The sequence below is a fragment of the Sinohyriopsis cumingii genome, chromosome 5 (assembly GCF_028554795.1).
Source record: "Sinohyriopsis cumingii isolate HCF-2022 chromosome 5, ASM2855479v2, whole genome shotgun sequence".
Lineage (NCBI taxonomy): Eukaryota > Metazoa > Mollusca > Bivalvia > Unionida > Unionidae > Sinohyriopsis > Sinohyriopsis cumingii.
This window is the reverse complement of record NC_142965.1, coordinates 13,338,617-13,355,310: the sequence shown is the minus strand read 5'-3', so window position 1 is coordinate 13,355,310 and position 16,694 is coordinate 13,338,617. Positions and strand designations below refer to the sequence as shown.

Sequence of the window (16,694 nt, the reverse complement as noted above, 5' to 3'; positions counted from 1 at the left end):
ATGTTGCAATGCAACAGGTAGATGAAAATACAGCCCACAGCGTGACCTCATTGGTCACCATTTCATCCAGAAATCCAGAATCTAGTTTAACAAGGGAATCGCGAACAGTTGAGATCATGACTGCGATGTGTAATAAAGTTCGACAAATATTCGATCTCAGTCATTTCGTGGTCAGCCCGCAAATAACTGAATTGTATTTTCGGCAGATACTGTTGCGAACTGGCATACTATTAAACGTTCATCTGGTGTGTAAGACATAGAATCGACAAAAAGCAAATTCAACGAAGAATGTCTGTGGCGACTCGCAAATACTCTAAAATTTGACGCGTGCTCAAGGTCAAAAACTCCGTTCTGCCATTGCCATTTAATGCCAAACTTATGCGGTTGATATTGAATTGTCGTTCATAAGTGATACTTTGGCTGGCTACATTTCAGATGAAAAACAATTCTTGCGTGTAGGCTATTATATCGCGCCTGACATTATAAGAATTGCTTCAACGACACAAGTTAAATTAATTTGGTATGTTGTCACCGGCAAGTAAGAAAGCAGGTCCGAAACGAGAGGTATAGTTGCTTTGGATTACATACCGTTTGTGTTGTCACCAACCATTGAACCAGGTGATTTGATATCGATTACGCCCACAACACTTCCATGCCATAATAAGCAGGTGACATATATTCGTTTGTTTTCTTTTAGATCAAGACGGGAACGTGCATGATCCTTGTAGTGAAACATAAGCGATATAATTTTACATTAGAGATCGACCTGACATTAAATAATAATAATAACAAATTACAGTTGTGCGTGGACGTGTGAAATCTGTCCGTGTTTTCAATGATAGAAAACATTTGTACATGACATATGATAGAACTAGGTTTGTTGATGTTTTTCGTGGTTTATTTATGAGTGCCCTAAAAGCCGTTACAGCCTTATCATCTCGCATTGACCTAGTTACTAGATAAGTTGCAATGCGAGTCTTAGTAGCATTACAAATGTCACTTTGGATCATTGAAACAATTGGGCTCGCAGGCAGCTCGGGCGCTTCGAGATCTAATGCAACTATTAGTAACATTAGCGCCGTCAAAGGCATTTCCAGTTGCATTACCAACGACCGAATCAATGCCGGCTATAGTTAGTAAAATTAGCAATAAGGCCACTCAGCGGATATTGTAAGATTCAGCGATTGTAAATCTGGCAAAGGAAAGTGGATTTATATGGTATTAAAGAAAATCAGTAATTGATAATGGCCAATTTCAAAGTGGGATTTGATCCAGCATTTCACACAGGAGCGCATGTGTTAGTGGCTCGAAGTCAGAGAGACTTACAATATTACTCATATAAAGCTAGAGACCGCAATCAATTAAAACGAGAATTGCAATTACAAGACAGATCTAGGGTTTTCCTTCCACGCGATGCATTCTTGAAAGTGTATGGAAAACTGGTGAGCGAACAGTGCCAATTAAAATGCAAATGCTCTATTGGGAGTTGTTATCAGTGTAACTATGGCGTTTTTAACAGAGCAAATTAGCTTATTACATCGCTATAAATGAAATTGACACGACTTTGGAAAACGTTGTCGTGGCCACAACAATTCTCGGACTCGCCGGATACAGCGATAATTACACGAGAACAAGAGCATGAAAATTAGGTTATATGAAATTCAATCTACCACACACATATGATAATCTGATACGATACGGACGTATTTCTGATAATATACATTTCAGCTTGCATTTCCTCCAAAAGCCAGTTTTGAAATAATGGGACGAACGTGTCATCTTCGAATCTGACATACAAGAACATCGTATGATATTTTGCTTGTTGTTATATAAGGAGTAGGGACTTTGCCTCCACTGGCATCTTTGGGTCAACTTTCACATGTCCTGCATCTAGCCCATCACATACTTAGGCCATAAGCGACTATTGCACGTTCATTTTGTCCTCGGGGATGTTTGTACCGCCACCCATGTAATGTGACTGATCTAGTTATAAGAGATAAAGTCGCGTCAGGATGTCAGTGTCCGAAGAGTTTCAGTGGGGCCCAAAAATCAGCTTATCATACTACTCTGCTGCGGTTTTAAAATTGAAAGATATCGTAGAGTCTATTTGTTTAGGCAAGCCTATGGTAGCTATCAATATACGCACTGTGATCCATTGTGTTTTCGATCAATAAGCATTTATCAGCTTGAAGATTATGTAGTTTTCTCGGCCTGTAAATATACGTTGTTTCTTATTTGTGCTCATAATTTTCTGTGCTTTTCCATTTTTGTCGATACAGTCTCAAACAAAGCAGTACTGATTATTTTATCTTCAATTGCAACCAAGTACACTTTTTTTATCGTATTATAACCGCTTTGTGAAGCCGCAAGTAATTCAGAGTATTCTGGAATGGAATCGCATGTAAATTAATTTCCTAGCACCGCCAGAGACAAGAATTACTAACGATATAGCACCTACAATAATGCAAATTGGTGCACCTGTGGTTGATGTAGTCGTTACTCCAGTCACACCAAGACAAACGGTTGCTGCCGCCGCAAGACCACATATACAGTATCTACACGTGCTGTAATTTCACGATCAACACGGTTCTCTTGGTAATTTCATTATGAGCTGTTGTTCGCTTCTATTATTTTATCACGTCGGTAAGACTGAAGGTCCGTCATAGTTCTTTTTTTATTAATAACACAATCGCGTATGTAAATTGCACGACAGGCAGACCTTGTCCGGTCTCATCATAACGAGCAGAGCACTTCTAACCAAACATTATTTACGCTTTGGCCAGACATGCAAGCAATCATATGTTAAGAACGAGAGAGAGAGAGAGAGAGAGAGAGAGAGAGAGAGGTGTGTGTGTGTGTGTGTATGTGTCTGTGTGATTTGTATTTTTAACGTAGCTTAAAAATACTTTCAGTCATATCACAAAGATGTCTGCAGTGTTGCAGTTTACAGTGATGTCTATGACTGGGGCATCATACCGCAGACATGTAGTATAATGTCCCACCCAGTCTCATTATCCTGACACCAGGCCGATCAGTCCTAACACTGAGCGCCTAGCGAGGCAGCTGTTAGTATCATTTTTATAGGTCTTTTATATGATTCGGCCGGGATTCGGACCGACCATATCCTGCATCCAAGGCGTACCCTCTAACCACTTCGGCCACCGGAGCTGTAGAGCGGGAGTAGCCAGACCTAAAATCAGAGAAGTCGATGGATCGCAAGAGATCACATTATGCTCTTTCCTAGAGACACATATAATTTAAAGCCACCTTGAACGTTTCTATCTTTTAAGATGGGTAAATATTAGCGTTAAACCAATAATCTTTCTAAAGTTTTCCGTCAGTTCAACTATTACATTTCGGTAGACGGCATACAAAGAACATAAATTTTCTTGTAAGTAAAACATGTTGCTTACTCCGCTTGTGTTCGTTATAATTACAATATATCTTAAAAAGCTTACTTATAAGCAATCTAGTCTCCTATCTAAATTGATCTGATTTAAAGTAAAGCGAATACTGTACTGAAATACATTTTAGTACAAAAGTAAAGCTATGTAAAAATTCCCAATAGGATGCTGTCTTCGCTGATGACCTGATACACAATGTAATTAATGAGTAAAAAAAAACCAACATTTTCCACCGCTCTTTTTACCGATTTAATTGACAGAAGCTGATTTTGGTAGATAGCTCTCCAGGGGCAACAAGTAAATAAATGATGCTCTTAACCGGCATGAAAGAAAATGTTTTTCTAAAAATCACAGACACGTTTAAAGACACTTGTAAAATTCAGTACGTCTAAGAATGCTAAATCAGCGTTTATATATTACTAGTATTAAGATTTAGTTCATCCATTCTGTTGTCATTAATATGCTTTAAAGGTATCTTCTTGTATCTCTTCTTTTATAGAGAAGAGCGAAAATAAATGACAAAAATAATGACTTATCACCCCGTTCCCCATCCAAACAATCGAGAGGAAATACTTACACTCAACAATAAAACTAAGAAGAAAACAAATAAAAAAAAGAATCTTAACTATATTTGGTGGAAAAGGAAATTTTGGATGATAGTGATTTTCGTATGTTTAGTATGTCTTTAGCTGGTTTTGACATGAAGTTAAAGGAATTAAAACCTAAAAAGCAGATGGAATTGGAATTAACAAATTTTCAGCTGCGGAAGGAAATGAAGGAAATGCAAATTCAGAAAGAGGAAAAGGAGAGGCAAATTCAAATGCATTAAGCGAGAGAAGAAATTTTAATACAAATGCAAAAGGAAGAAATGGAGATACAAATACAAACAAACGCACAGAGAGAGAGAGAGAGAGAGAGAGAGAGAGAGAGAGAGAGAGAGGAATAAAAATACAGATGCAGAAAGAAGAAATGGAACTGCACCATTGATTAGAAGAATTAGAACTGACAGGCCGAACAACATTTCCTACTTTCACACAAATTCAGGTTTTGATGTTACAGAAATATCATTTTAGTACCCATTATTAGTAAAAAGAAGTTGATAAATATCGCTGAAGCCTTGGAATGGTCAAGAGAACATTCGACTATATTATTACAAAGTGTACGTTTTTGAAACGCCCATGAAGTCTAAGCTTTACTGTCAGGACATAAAAGTCCCAATTATGATGTGGTTAACGAATATTTCTTGAAGGGTTATGAGGTGGTACCTGAGGCATATCGAGAGAGTTACGGAAATTGTAGAAACGAAACTGGACAAATCCATATCCAATTTGCATGGTAAAACAGAACAACTATTTGAGGGGTGGTACTCAGCCAGGAAGGTTGCAAAAGATTATAGTAACATTAGACAGTTAGTATTCATTTATGATTTAAAGAGATTCATCTATATTGATGCCATGAGTAACATGCAGAAACTTTGAAAGATGCTCCTCACATAGCTGATGTCTAATCATTGATTTACAAAGTTTCATGCATCAATAAGTCTTCCTCCAAGCAGTTAGTTAGCCAAATAACTTCTCAGTCTCAGTACATGGAAATTTAAATCTGGCACAACCTTTAGAAATGAAACATATAATAAGACGGATAAGAATCTTTAACTCTTTTTAACTGCATGTCATTTCGGATTGCTAGAGGATGACAAATAAGAAACATAATAAAGACAGAGCTATTCGAAATGTTCTTATTTCAAAGAGTTCAAGGTCACAGACGTTTACTGAAGGCAATACATTTGTTGGATAATATAAACTACCGTCCAATTTTTGTTATAGATTTCTATGAACTTTTCATGTCGCAAGGTTCTCTAACAGTAACTGTTGAATCCGCCAAGTATATCTCTATTAAAATCTTATGAAACACAGCAGCATCTCATTGTCGTTTGTTATCAGATAAATTACCTTTGTTAGAGAAAGCTTCTACTTGTGAAAGTTTTCTTATTCAGGAAGTAGAGTAACGCTTTCTTAATCATCCCCTCCAGTTGTCAATTTGGCATCATTTTTAGCTTTTCGTACCTGTGACTGTTAGAACAGTGAATACTTTACCTATTAAAACTATTCATTTGTTACTAGGCAAAGCCATGGGTGGAGATAATATCGTGGTTAAATCACTTGCAATGACAAGCCTTATTTTGATACGAAACAGATTACCCTGTTTAGATTTAAATTCCCGATTTATACCCGGCTTTTGCAGTTACCAGAGCTATGGCAAAAAGAGCCATTGCGAACGAACTTGATCAGGAAATTATTTCTCTAGCTGACACTTGTTGTGGTTTTTCTTTTGATGATGTCACCTTTACTCCTTGTATTGATCAGTCGGATGGCATTGATCACTGTGATCCTCTCTTAACAATTCATTCGTTAAATTCTAATCAAGGTGACGAAAAGGAACAAGATCCTGAGATCTCCTGTTTCTTTCAGAGGGCTCTTAATATAACTGAAGCCAGACAAGTCCCAGTTTATCATATTGGAAAAATGGGGTCTTAATGAAATAATGGAGACCACATTAAGAACCCGCTGATAAACCACGTATGGTGCAAGCTAGTAACAAATGGTCACAGGGCTACCAAGTTATATTATAATTTCCGAGGTCATTTCGACATAACATTCTAGGTCTAGCCTATTAAATTCCCTTACATGGTCATTTGGGAGGCAATAATACAATATCCTGATCCAATTATCTTGGCCGAAAATTAAAAATGATTATTTCTAGATACTGTAGATTTTGTCATACTTGTCAAATGGTAAGAACGCCCAATCAGAAGATACATAAAACTCATCTGCAAACTATTTGTTCATTTCAGGAACCCAACTCATCTGCAATCTATTCATGCATTTAAGGAACCCTTTAGCAAACTAATGGTCAACTGTGTTGGTCCGTTCCCAAAGACCATATCAGGCAATCAATGCATGTTGCCCCTAATGCGTGCATCCACGAGGTTTCCAGAGGCTATTCCTTTGAGAAATACTACAACTAAAACCATAGTAAAACTTTGATAAAGTTATTACACATGTTGGCCTTCCCAATTTTCATATCTGGAATTGTCCAACAAATTATGCAAACATTAGGCATGCACCATGTTAGGTCTGCTGCCTATCACACTTAAAGACAAGGGGCTTTGGAAAGATTTCATACAACCTTGAAGAAATAGATTCGGTTATATTAATTTGATATTTGAAAGGATTGAGATGAGGTGTTCGTTTAAGATCATGTATCATTGGAATTTATTAATTTACATGTTTTGCATTTGTTAAACTATTAAAAATTACTTCATGGGTTTTATTCATACTTTGAATGAGTCATGATGACTCTAATACAATTCATTCTGTTGCATGATCGCACACACCATTGACGTTGGAATCAAATTTGCAGTCATATAATCTCTCCGTTAAGGGCGTTGTGAAAGAAAACATTAGTATATGTTTTAAAATTAAATCCAAAGGAATAAGTGGGGTCGTATATTAGTTTCACAAATTACTGGTCATCCATTAATCTACTAAAAGTGTATCACAGTTGATTAAAATAAAAAAAATTATGGCCTTGAGCAGAATACTTGGTCGCCTTTTCCAAAGAATATATATATATATATATATATATATATATATATATATATATATATATATATATATATATATATATATATATGTGTACCGCCCAAGGATGGGAATTCACTGGATTCGAATAGGCAGGAATTCTAAATTCTAGCGTTTAATTCTTCTGGGAAAGAATGAAGATAAAAGAGAAGCGAATGTACTTTGTCTTCGACATAAATGAATGTTGTTTTTAGATTAGGTTGATGGATGACTCTTAGCGTAGATAAAAACATGAAACCCTTTTCTGACGAATGAGCTTCTACGATCTTTAGCTAGCCATTATTATTGGCATTATTAATGTCACGTCCACACTTACCAATCTAGATATATTTTCCAGCTATTTCCAGCAAACATTCACAAAGTCTTATTTATCAAACTTAATTTTTAATGCAATAGATCAGTTACATTTGTCCGCGACTAGCTTCAAAGATAGGTTGTTAATAAATCTAGCAGTTGGGGGGTGAAAATTTCATTGTTAATTCTTGGTACAGCAAAGACCAAAACACGTTAGTTCCTGCAGAAACAAAACTGTCTACATTTTAATTGCAAGAAGTTAACATATTTCATTTAGAAGGTTTAGTCTTTCGGTCGGTTTTGTAGTAATTTACCAAAACTGTTTCGCGTATTTCTTTGAGTAGGTGTCCTTGAGCATAGCATGCGCAGTATGTTTGTTCGGGATTTTAGATTAGGTCTATTAAAACCATGTCATAAGAACAGGATCAATCCTTGACTAGAACATGATCTTGATCATATACCAGTAACACAAGGAAGGCGTTATCATTGAGCATTACACCACAAAGTTAGCAATAAACTATTTCTCTTCTATGCATTACCAATGGATCAATACGAAATCGAGAAACATATACCCAGAACCAGGATATCTGAAGTAGGTAACATTTTAACAACACATTATACTCAGAAATAATGATAATTTTAATTTATGGATTCGGTCACTTGAGAAACGTGTGAGGCTCATCACGGATATTGGCTCAATTTAAACAGTAAATGGTAGCATAGTTTAAACAGCGACTTAAATTAACACAGATACTAGAAGCTTGAAAATACTTATGAATGAAATGTAAAAGGTACTTAGGAGCTAAAGTGAAATAAGAAATAAGACGAGATACTATAAAGATCAGCAGTCTTTTTAGAGATAATAAGTACTAATTTCAACGAGCTTCTGGATTAAATCATCACCAGTCTTCAGCAAAACCTTTAAGGCGGCAAAATGTATATTTATATAAGCAGGTCAAGTTTATTACTTGCGTCACCGAATTAGGCCTTTTACCAATTTAAATCAGTCATTGAAGCAAATATTTTCGGTCCCTATAATAACACTAAAAGTAAACAAAACTATCCTCGTCCACACTGAAGAGTTACGAGTCAGGCTACATTACTCTGCAAAATATCACAGCCAGAGTGAAAAGCGTAACTTTAGTCCATCCTAAGGCATAGTCTTTTGCAAAATAGGTTGCGAATGATAAACAACAACCAGGGGAAAAAAAGACGGCAAAATGAGGGGGGAAAAAAAACGGCAAATGAAGAACTGTCAGTCACGATAGGATATCAATTATTTGTTAGAAATGTCCAGAGCACATTTATACCTGGAATGATGTAACACCTCCTGTATGTAAACAATGTTTGATGACTGGGTAATACGTTAGTCAAGGGACATACAGTATCTGAATAGTGGATTAGTTTCGTGTTTATCAGCTCGGGAACCTCATGAGAACACCACCTTATATAATTTCAATAACATCTCTCCCCGTTGTTGCTTAGAATTTGGAGCAAATTGGAAACACTGTATAAAAAAGTGTACCGGATTAATTTATTTTCAACTCATTGACTTACACAGAGTTATATATGAAAATCATTGTCGTAAAATAAACATATTTTCACAAGAAGAGAACTTTAAGGATTTATACGGAATGTTTCTGTTAATGCGAAACAGTGAAGCTATATAAAACGTTAAAGTAAAGTGATATGTTCCATGATGATTCTGATTTCGTTCAGCAAAATTTCGTATGATTAGCATCTTATATTAGGAATTTTACCCATCAAACTTTACCTTTAAAAACCTCAGGAAGGAAAAACAAACGATATAGATGTGATGAATGACTCTACCAGGCAAGTATATATATATATATATATATATATATATATATATATATATATATATATATATATATATTCTATTTTTAGATATAGTAGATTGGCTTCTTTATATTTTTTTCTTTAAATGCAAATAACTTTTCTTTTGTTTTGATACGTATAGAAGATACTGTAACAATATAAAGAAAACTATTCTGAAACACCTTTGTTATTATTAGATTTTATCCGGAGCTTCATATTCATATACGATAATAGTAGTGATTACGTCATCATTGATACAAATTGCATCTAATTACTGCTTTATCTTAGCCTGTTATTCAAAATTTGACTAGTACTATCTTGTTTATTTCATTACTTCCTTTTGCGTAGTGTATTTATGTATGCATAGTTTTAATTTTCTCAACTTAAGTCTTATACAAGTAGAAGGGGCCCCGAGTGGCCGAGTGGTCTAAAGCGCTCTCCGTTACGGATCACTGCCATCTCACCACTGTCTGCGTGGGTTTGAGTCTCGGATTCAGCCTATGTGGGTATGTGAGAAAGCTTGCCAGTAACGTCTCGTGGGTCGGTGGTTCTTTCCGGGGTTTTCCTGATTTCTTGCTCCACCATTAATACTGGCCGCCATGTATAGCCTATCGTGGGCTGAAAAATGGCGTTAAACCCAACAACAACAACAACAACATATACAAGTAGAAACATAACTGTAATGACTTACCTGAATGATTATAATTTATGTGTAATCCTTTAGGTCATGCAAAACGATGTGAATGTGTGTACTAATTTGCTGGTTTTCCCATAATCCCGATTGTTTTTGAAAACTGCAAAAGAGATTGCGTGGTATATACTTTAAGCGTATGCATCGACTTTATATATAGACTACTCGAACTTAACACTCATCCCTTTGTTTGAATAGGCATGCTTGCATTGCCCCCAAGACGCCTGAGAGAACAAGGCTACGATTGTAGTACGAGCAATGTTATACACGTACTAGATACATACCTAAGGTGAGTTGGATCTCAATGGCAATAACAGTACAGACGATGACGCCTGATAATAACACCCGAGGTGTCATATCGTCTATCAGGAAATCTTTCACTGAAAGAAATGTAAACGATACAAATTAGAATGATACATGTTTGAGTCTTGTACTAAAGAGAGCTAGGAGTAAATTTTATCAAATTACACATACCGATCACACACAACACAAAACTAGTATGGAAAAAATAATAAGCATTACTATAGGAGCAAGATAAAAACTCAACAAGTAAACCGTAAAGCACTATGTCATACTTCGGTGCTGATAAGAAAGACGAGACCCGTTTCCGTTTTAGCGGCGATAAAAATGTCATTGTCTTAGTACCGCTGATTTACTGATTATGATGACAATACATACCAAGAAGTCACGCAAAATACAAGTCATACTGGTCTGTAACGATTTATGGATAGATACGACTGTGTTACTTTCTCAGTCTATAATGGAAAGGAATAAAATGTGTAACAATTTAATCGTCAAGGTGGTTTTCAATGATGAGCGCTAGTTACAAAGCTCAGTGGCTTACCACGCGGTAGCTGGTGTTCTTCACTGGAGGTAGTCGGCAGCAGCTGAAATGCAGAGAATGACTAAATAAACTTTTAGATAATATTTCCATGACATCGAATTCTTTCAAACTGTTCATTTGTTTTTTTGTCGACTTATATCATATTTGGATAAATGCTTATTAGGACTATTTTGTGTCTGCAGCATCACAAGATATGTGCGCTTGAAAAGGAAGCGAATTATCTCGAAGTAAACGTCACATGTGACTTTAGTATTTCAGTAGCAACACGGGCCGCTGCTAGAGGGCACTGGCGATCAAGATTAACGTTTTCTCAAAATGTCAACCTCATTACACCCGGTACTTTCTCCGCTTTAATATGCAAAAAGCCAACGGTATTACATCCGAATGTATTCATGATTGAAAGGTCAAGTGTCTATATTTAGCGTATATGACACTGGGCCATTTCTACAACTTATTCAGCGGAAAAAACGAAATCCGAATTTTTCCAAACGCTGAAAAACTAAATAAACGAACATATACGCTCACCTACGCCTACTTTTTAAATACTTTGGAATTCTTTTTACGAGAATAATGATAAAATGTGTGCGAATATTCTCGGAAAACCCACGAATTATGTCTTTTTCAAAGGTCACTCATGCCAGCAAGAACGGTAACTCTTCCCGGAACATGGGTACGTACAAAATGTAAACAATGACAACAATACGACATAATTTGGGTTTAAAAACACACGAAAACTTGATTGTATGAAAAGGCAGACGTTTATAGCAAGGAATCGGATTATACAGACGTACTGTCATTCATTATACCAAACTTATTGCAAAATATTTGTACAACTTTTGTTGTGTAATATATTTTCGAGGTTAGAGACTCGACGGGAGTATCACTCACCGACTCATTGATACTAGACGTATTGATAATATGTATGTGATTGTGATCACTGAGATATTATCAATGTCAGGTCATCTGTTCTACGTACGGTTCTTATCTAGAGACACTGGTATTAAAATTAAAATGTTCATGTTTAGTACGGACGGAAAAGAGGTGAAAGTTAAACTATTTTTCAGAATTCTGAAGAATGAAAACAAATTCATTTACAATTGTCATGCCATTTTTTGTGAATATCAATATGAATATTGTCATCATAAGCCAAGGAATAGAGAATCGATCTGTAGTATTTCTCCATTTAAACAAATACATAATCATAAATATTTCTTGAGAACCAACTCAGTGACAGTTTCTTCTCTATCTCTGATACCACAATTGTCTTTACTTCATGAACTATGTAATTTTGCTCAAAACAATGGTCAGAATTATTATGAAAATATCGCAAATTTAGGACATCCAAAATTTAATGTTGCACCATCCTAAGTTGACACTATACAAATCCTGACTTACTGTAATGAAAACTTAGTGGAAAACCTTTTGTCATTGATTTTATTTTATAGATATGAAAACTGACCAAATATATCTTATGATAACTAAATTCTAAAATAGCAATTGTTATTTACTAAACTGTGATTTCAGATAAATGTGTATATGTACAAGAACACTGTAATGAATATACACTGTTGGTTTTAAGAGTAACATACAATTTAAACTTGGTATAACTCATGATTATGCTATTGCATGCAAAAATGTTAGGAGGCGTGTGATAAAAAGGCACATAAAGTCCTCAGAAGTACCTGGAACATAGAAAAAGTAAATTTATTCTTGAAGCTGAATGTTCACAACATATTTATGTATAACCATATGTAAAAAAAAATATGCAACTTTCAGCATGAAGTAACATGAGGTCAAGAATTTTCAAAAAGTGACCAAAGACCAATATTAAAAATGTTGGATGGTACATGTGTTTGAATGCTTCCTGTGAATTTATTTGAAAAGATATCATAAAAATGGGCTCATTTTTTTTAAAATCTGCACACTCAAATTAAGCAGAAAACATTCCATTTTAAAAGCAACATATAATTTCAACTTGTGTATGACTCAAAAATATAGTATTTCATGCAAAAAAGTTTGGGGGTGGGTGTGATAAAAAGGCACAGGGGGGCTTCTGAATTACCTGGAACATATAAAAAGTCAATTTATGCTTAAAGCTGAATGTTCACAAAACATTGATATATAAATTATATGTAAGAAATATGCAAATTTCAGCTTGAAATAACATGAGGTCAAGAATTTTCAAAAGTTGCCAAAGACCAATATTAAAAATGGTGGACGGTACATGTGTTTGAATGCTTCCTGTGATTTTATTTGAACAGATATTATAAAGATGGGCTCATTTTTTAAAATCTGTACACTCAAGTTAAGCAGAAATCATTCCATTTTAAAAGCAACATATAATTTCAACTTGTGTATGACTCAAAAATATAGTATTTCATGCAAAAAAAGTTTGGGGGGGGGGTTTGATACAAAGGCACGGGGTGGGGGGGGGGCTTCTGAATTACCTGGAACATATAAAAAGTCAATTATTCTTAAAGCTGAATGTTCACAAAACATTTATATATAAAATATATGTAAGAAATATGCAAATTTCAGCTTGAAATAACATGAGGTCAAGAATTTTCAAAAGTTGCCAAAGATCAATATTAAAAATGGTGGACGGTACATGTGTTTGAATGCTTCCTGTGAATTTTGTTTGAAAAGTTATCATAAAGATGGGTTCATTTTTGAAATCTGCACACCCAAATTATGCAGAAAACATTCCATTTTTATATATTCTATAAGTATGAAAAAATCATGCCCTGTTGCTAATTTCAGGCAGATATGGGCAAGGGGAAATAACTCTATGTTCTTTCACAAATCGGTGATTGCCCCCCTCCCCTAAAAACTGGATGGGAGACCCATACTCGACGATAAGCAAATAGTTTCTCGAAAATGGTAATTTTAACCACGTAAAATACAAAATCGTTTTTAATTAGCAACGTTCATGCGACGGCACAAAGTTTAATACATTCAAAATAAACTGTTTACTCTATTGATGTCTCTACACAAAAGTGGGTCCCCGTGTGGCCCAGTAGCTTAAAGTGCTTGCCAATACATCACTCAAACATGCCATCTCTGTAAGCATGAGTTTCAGTCTCGACTGGAAAAACGTAGATATGTGAAATACCTTTCCAAAATGGTCCTGTGTGTAGGTATTTTTTCCTGTGGTTTCTACGGTCTATTCTCTACCAAATATAATGGCCGCCATATTGAGCCTATCATGACCTGATAAATATCGCTAAACGTCACGAACTGAAACGGAAACTCTTAACCCTTGGAATATTTATTATTGATATATGCAGTTCTCACTATAACACATACCTGTCTACTGATATATTCTATTTCCAAAATCGATACAAATTGGATAACCGACAAAATATCTAAATTACCTGAACAAAGACGGCTGTACAGTTTTACTCAATTATTCGTCAAGTCATGCTGTTGAGTAGTTTTCCCCTTGACATTCACGTTTCATGATCTCTTCCTAATGTTTTTAGAAGAACCTTTTTAGTTGATACTGCTTAGTCAATGTTTGAGTTACTAAAACAACTTTACGGCGAACCTATCTTTCGTCATTGACCAAGCAAATGTTCTGCATTAACTTCAGTACCTGTCCGTTTGCATAGCACGATTATGATATCAACGCACAGTGTTTATCTTTTGTTTTGGTTGTCGCAAACCTATAGGAGAGCATATTTCCTATTCACATCAAGAATTACGTAGGGCATAGGCCAATTACATGCTGAGGATTAGACAAATGAGCTTACTTACCTCTCATAAGATCCACAATGTACCCTCCACTTACATTAATCACCAGTCTTAAATTCGAAATCACGTGACACGAGACGAGATGGTGTTATGCACAAAGTAACCAGTGTGATCAATATATGTGCACTTTGTTACCTTAGCTGGAATGTGACGCGTGTTGATTTTGTAACGCATATAAACGCATAATCAGCGGTTGTGTCTCCAGAAGAGAAGTTAGCACAACCGAAGATTGTGTGTTTATATGCGTTAAAAATCAATTCGCGTCACATTCCAGCAATAGTTCTTTCATCAGAGCAGTCATCGTGTTACGTGGGTAGAGGTTCAGTGCTCAAACATTTTCTCCTCCTAATACCTATCGCATAATGTTAATGTGATCGATTAATAAATTTGATGGTGAAAGGAAATTGTTGAGTAAATTGTGTTTCTCCAAACATTCACACCCTATAGGATTACTAATGGTCTCTACCACCTTAATCTGCAAAATACAAGCATTCTGTAATACGTTTCATTCAGTTTCAACAGGTGACATCGCAAAACAATAGCATTTAATCTGAAATATAATATTTCCTTCGTTTGCATGAAATAAAGAATTACACATATGTTTCTGGTAGCAGAGAGTAGTTTCCTAATGTTGATGTTCTTGGAGAAGAAGTTTCGGAGAAACAAAATAAAAGATCCTTTTGGCATGCGTGTCTGAGTTATAGTTTTGCATTTTTTGCCCAGTTTTAGCTCTACGTTTCAAAGGACTGTTGTCTCTTCCGATATCTGTTAGCACAGGTTCATCATTGCTACCTCATAATCTACTTGGTGGATTACCAGGAAATTTTAAGCACAAAGAGGTAAAGTTAGTCCTAAAAGGAAAATGGTACTGCTCTGACTTCCAGTCATCATAATGGCGCCGATCTAATAGTTAATGCCGCTGTCACAGGAATAATATTGAAAATATTGTTATTGCTTCTTGCCATGTACGGGAAGTCATACCGATATGGTGGTTTTCTTTCGTTTAACCAGAATACTTCATATGAAGTCGAGTTGTCCCAGATGGATGGACATACCAATATGGGGTTTTCCTTAAATGGAGGGACGTACCAATATGGGGTTTCCATTAAATGGATGGACATAACAATACGTGGTTTTCGTTGAAAGTTTTTTCATGATGTCTATTTGGTCCTATATGAAAATGGTGATGATCTGATGTCCAATCAGGCCGCCAAAGCAGACATCGTAAAAATACCCTTATTGCTCCTCCTTTTGAACGGAAATTCATATCAGCATACCTTTCTGCAAGAAGATTTCTGATAATGTCTGCCACCCTGACATACAATATTACTGTGTCGCTGTCACTTTTAAACACTGTTAGTGCTACTCTTCCTGAACTCAGCGCTGTATCAGCAAACGGTTTTCACTAAAATACTTATTGTAATGCCTAGTTAGTCCGAACTAGCGTAAATCCGACATCCAATATGGCCACCATAACAGTCGTCGTAAATATCTTGATATTGTGATATGGTTACTGCTCCTATCAGCGTGGGATTGTTTATGATTTCATTGAAAGACTTCTTATCATTTTTAGTTGAATGATAATAAATAAATAAATAAATAAATAAATAAATAAATAAATAGCTTATCTGATATCTAGTATGGTAACCACATTGGCCATCTCGAAAATCTTATGGCTACACTCTCTGGATACAAGACAAGATGGCCGCTATCGCTTAACCGGCTTGAAGCAGCTGTTCCGTTTTTTATTGCCGTTTTCATGATATTTGTGCTTGTTGCCTGTTTTCATCTACGTTACTGTGTTCATTATGTATTGGCTGTTAAATTCGTGTGTGTTTCTTCATCTCCTTGTTTGGAAATGAGAACAATTAGACTTCTTCTCAGCTGTCTTGCTCCACTGTTTTTGAACAAACCGCCATCACGTGATACTCACCTTTCAACCCATTTATGCTACGATGGACCCTCATTAATTGCTTTAAATGATCACTCCTTGGCTCTCCACACTACATTGTGCTCTAGACTAAACGAACTGGGACTACATTCATCATTACCGAAATGTAAACAGACGCGGAAAAAGAAACGTTGTTTCAAAGCTGGCCGGCGTAGAACAGGAAGAAGAATTCCAGTTATCTCCCTTATTTCAGCTCAACAATTTAAAAACAATTCGACCGTTAATTTAGATAACCTAATTCAATTCCCTATTAATTCGTCAACCTTTGTGTCAA

At 35.7% G+C, this 16,694-nt stretch overlaps 1 protein-coding gene across 5 annotated transcripts in view; it reads right to left on the bottom strand.

Annotated features, from left to right (window-relative positions):
- The window catches only part of LOC149798652 (uncharacterized), a 67,919-nt gene that overhangs the window by 25,660 nt on the left and 25,565 nt on the right, over positions 1–16,694 (bottom strand). The window contains exons 1-3 of one of the 5 annotated variants that reach the window (XM_089957494.1): positions 14,473–14,560; positions 10,717–10,759; positions 10,157–10,252 (exon numbers count right to left, since the gene is read on the bottom strand). In XM_089957494.1, the coding sequence (XP_089813620.1) occupies positions 10,157–10,229 (73 nt within the window). In that variant the 5' untranslated portion in view covers positions 10,230–10,252; positions 10,717–10,759; positions 14,473–14,560. Of the gene's footprint in view, positions 1–10,156; positions 10,253–10,716; positions 10,760–14,090; positions 14,320–14,472; positions 14,561–16,402; positions 16,541–16,694 lie in introns of those variants that run through there. The other 4 variants (XM_089957496.1, XM_089957495.1, XM_089957492.1 and 1 more) reach the window with 4 other exon arrangements.